This window comes from Zingiber officinale, chromosome 6A, assembly GCF_018446385.1.
Source record: "Zingiber officinale cultivar Zhangliang chromosome 6A, Zo_v1.1, whole genome shotgun sequence".
In the NCBI taxonomy this organism is placed as follows: Eukaryota; Viridiplantae; Streptophyta; class Magnoliopsida; order Zingiberales; family Zingiberaceae; genus Zingiber; species Zingiber officinale.
Genome location: NC_055997.1, coordinates 65,345,476 through 65,348,816, shown reverse-complemented (window position 1 = coordinate 65,348,816; position 3,341 = coordinate 65,345,476). Strand labels below are relative to the sequence as shown.

Sequence of the window (3,341 nt, the reverse complement as noted above, 5' to 3'; positions counted from 1 at the left end):
CAATATGATCTATAACTAACAGAGATCATGAAAAGAGTGTAACAGAGAACTAGAAGTTCACCTTGCTTGTGATCTGTACAGAAGCAGGTAGATTTGCCTTGTGTCACTCTTGGAATATTATGCAACCCAAATCACAACTTTGTTGATAGTTACTCAAACAACGAAAGGAGTTCTAGAAGGAAAGCACAAAAGCAGCTCTTAACTATTATCCATAGGTTGTCTTAACTATTATCCATAGGTTGTCTAACCTATTATCCATAGGTTGTCTTAACTATTATCCATAGGTTGCATCTATTTACCATTTTAATTCTTTACATAACTTCTCAGAGATTCGTCTGCTCATTTCCAATTATTTGGAGGCATATCTTGCATTATTCGTACTTATTGTAGGGACCAAGCCTTCCGGTTCCGGACCAACAAAAAGCTTGTCTAACCTCACTTGTTCTTTCTTAAACTAGTCCATTCCTATTTGGTTCTCAGCCATCCAAAAGTTTGCATAGTTCCCCATGGCTTCAAAGTGGCCTTTCATGTCACAGACTCACAAGTAGTGTAGTGTTTTGGAAGATTGCAGCTATTCAGTGTCAAACATGTAATACCATTTCAATCGACAAAATCCAAGAAGTGATAATCATTGCTTGTGTGGCAGCAGTTTCTCTCCCTTTTATAAAAATATGTTAGGAGACTTGATTGGCCAACCATGCAACATTCCATGGGACTTATAGATGAGTAACTACTACTCAAACAAGGAGATGTTACTGAATGTTCATAAAGGAAGAATGTCTCTTGTAGTAGAGTTTGCATGAATACAAGAATAACAATTGTCTAACATAGCAAGCAACAAACCTGTGAGCTTTTAGCTCAATTGCCACACAAAATCAAGATCATGATCCTGTGAATTGTTCTCATCTTCGTTCTTATTGACATGTAAAAACAAGCTATGAATCTGTGAATCTTCGCATATTCATGCTTGTTGGCATAAATATTAGCTTTAGAGTTTGACAAAGGAGAAGCCAGACAGTGAAAATGGTAACATGAGCGATAACTTGCAGGGGAAAAATGACTTACCTCATTGAAGTCCAGAATCAGAAGTATTTGTGTGTTTCAAGCTTGCATAGAGTTCACTCAGATCTGGATATCTATCCTTATAGAAGATAATGTACTTCTCTACAAATTTGGTCTCAGAAGCCATCATATATGCCGTCACTTTGTAATCACTTTCACAGTGCCCCCTATACTTCAAGGTTGCCAAGATCCGATGTCTTGGAATTAACCTTCTCTCCAAGCTCATTATCAATAGTATCGGACGTATAGCAATGTAAGAAGAAGCATATCCAACCTCATTTATCAAAAACTCCATTTTTCTCTGCAATGTCGTCAAAGACCCTTGTGTGAAGGTAGGACACTTTTGGAATGCCGCAACAAAATTGTCCTCTGACCACCCGAAGCTCCGGAACAATTCCATTTGCATCTTGAACTTCTCTGGACTGACCATCAAGAGTGCACGCAGAGTAATATGGAACATCCCCGATGTCTGTGGCACTCCCAAGTCCTCCGCGCGACTGATCAAGGTCTTCAAGAAATCAGCATTCTGTGCCACGATCAGTGGGCAGAACCGCAACACAGAGGTAAGCTTTGGGCCGTCCAAGCCGCATTCCCGGAGCAACTCAATGTTGGGCTGGATCCTCTTCTCCATACTGTACGCAAGAATCGCTCGGTTTCTCTTGAACAACTTCACTAGGGCATCCTTGGACCCGAGAAGGCCTTGCCAAAATTCGATCTTAGGCACAGTGCGTTCATGTTTGATTTTGACGGCGGAGGGATTCGACCAGACGAGGTGGACGATGTCGGATGGGGAGAGACCCAGATCTTCGAAAGCTCGGAACTTTGGCGCAAGTGTCTTCTCTACGTCCAAAAGAAGACATTTGGGTGAATAACGTAGGAGCTTTTTCACTGATGCGTCATCGAAGCCGTAACTTTTGAGGAAAGCAAGGACGGAGTCGGGCTGCTGCCGGGATTGGATGCCCTTGAGAAGCTTCGAGGCCTCGGTGGCCTTCTGCTGGTCGAAGCCACATGAGTCGACGAGGTATTGGACCATGAACATGTGCTTCCCGGTGGCGGATGCGGCGGCGGCGGTGGCGGAGTCCGAGTAAGGTAAGACGGCAAAGAGGAGGGAAGCATAGTGGGGGTGAGGAGAACGAGCGAAATACACGGTTTTGCAGAAGGAGAAGTAATGTAGCCTCTTCATCATCTCGCCTTCGGAGATTTCGATTTGCTCCCCCAAAACCCTAGCATGTTTATATTGCTCCGGGATTTATTTTTTTTTCAAAGTTTGTCATTTGTCCTCAGAATTTGATAATTTACATTTTACCGGCTAGTTAAATTCGTTGGAAAGAAAGTTAGTGAAAGTAGCATTTCACCTCTCAAATTTCACATATATTTTTAAAAATACGTATGCACTTTTGAGATCATTGAAATGTCCATCCTAGTTTGCAAGTACATTATTTGTACACCTCGAGCCACAATGACATGGCCATCAACGCTACTCAAGGTGATGGTGGCTGCGTTCATCCCAGCGTCTCCATTAATTTCTCCTAAGACTAATACAGATGAGAAAAATTATAAATGACTATTAGTATTTGGAATAGTGACTGGCGCATCATAGTGGTGGCTGCTAGCATTTGAAATAGTGACCGATGCATGAGAAAGATATTTACCTATGCTATGCCGAGATTTAAATCTCAAACCTCATCATCAGTGCTACTCAAATTTACTAAGATGATGTTTGATTCTTTCATAGAAATTGAAATCAGAATGTGAATTATAATATTATAAAATGAGAATAAATATGAGTATGAATGTCACTTTTAAAAATAATATTTTGTTTAATTAAATATTTTTTATCAGAATCAATCAAAATTTTCTTTTTTACCCTTAGAGAAAAATAAGAGAAAAAAATATATGTGAGGGAAAGTGAATGTGAAAAAAATTTGATAAGAGAGAAAGTGTAATGTGAAAGAAAATGTGATGGGAAAGAATGAAAAAAGGGAAAGTGTAATGAGAGAAAATAAGGAAAGAAAGTGTGATGTAAGAGAGCATAGTGGCAAAAAGTGACTGTGCTCTCCCCCAGCACCTCGTCAACCCGTCTCCGGGTCAACACGGAGGAGGTAAATCACGGGTGGCTACTAGCCTTTCGAATAATGACTAACGCATGAAGGAGATATTTACCTCAGCTATATCGAGATTCAAACCCTAAACCTTATGGTGGCAACACCTCATACGCTAGCCACTAGACCGTCTGGAGGGGAGAGATTGAGAAGAGAGAAAGTATGATGAGAGTGTAA

The 3,341-nt window shown here is 40.7% G+C and overlaps 1 protein-coding gene across 1 annotated transcript; it reads right to left on the bottom strand.

Moving 5' to 3' along the window:
• Positions 1-766: 766 nt before the first annotated feature.
• LOC121996471 (transcription termination factor MTERF8, chloroplastic-like) lies at positions 767-2,301 on the bottom strand. Its single transcript, XM_042550459.1, has one exon. It carries the CDS (start codon positions 2,246-2,248, stop codon positions 1,067-1,069), a length of 1,182 nt encoding a protein of 393 aa, XP_042406393.1. The 5' UTR covers positions 2,249-2,301; the 3' UTR covers positions 767-1,066.
• Positions 2,302-3,341: the final 1,040 nt, after the last annotated feature.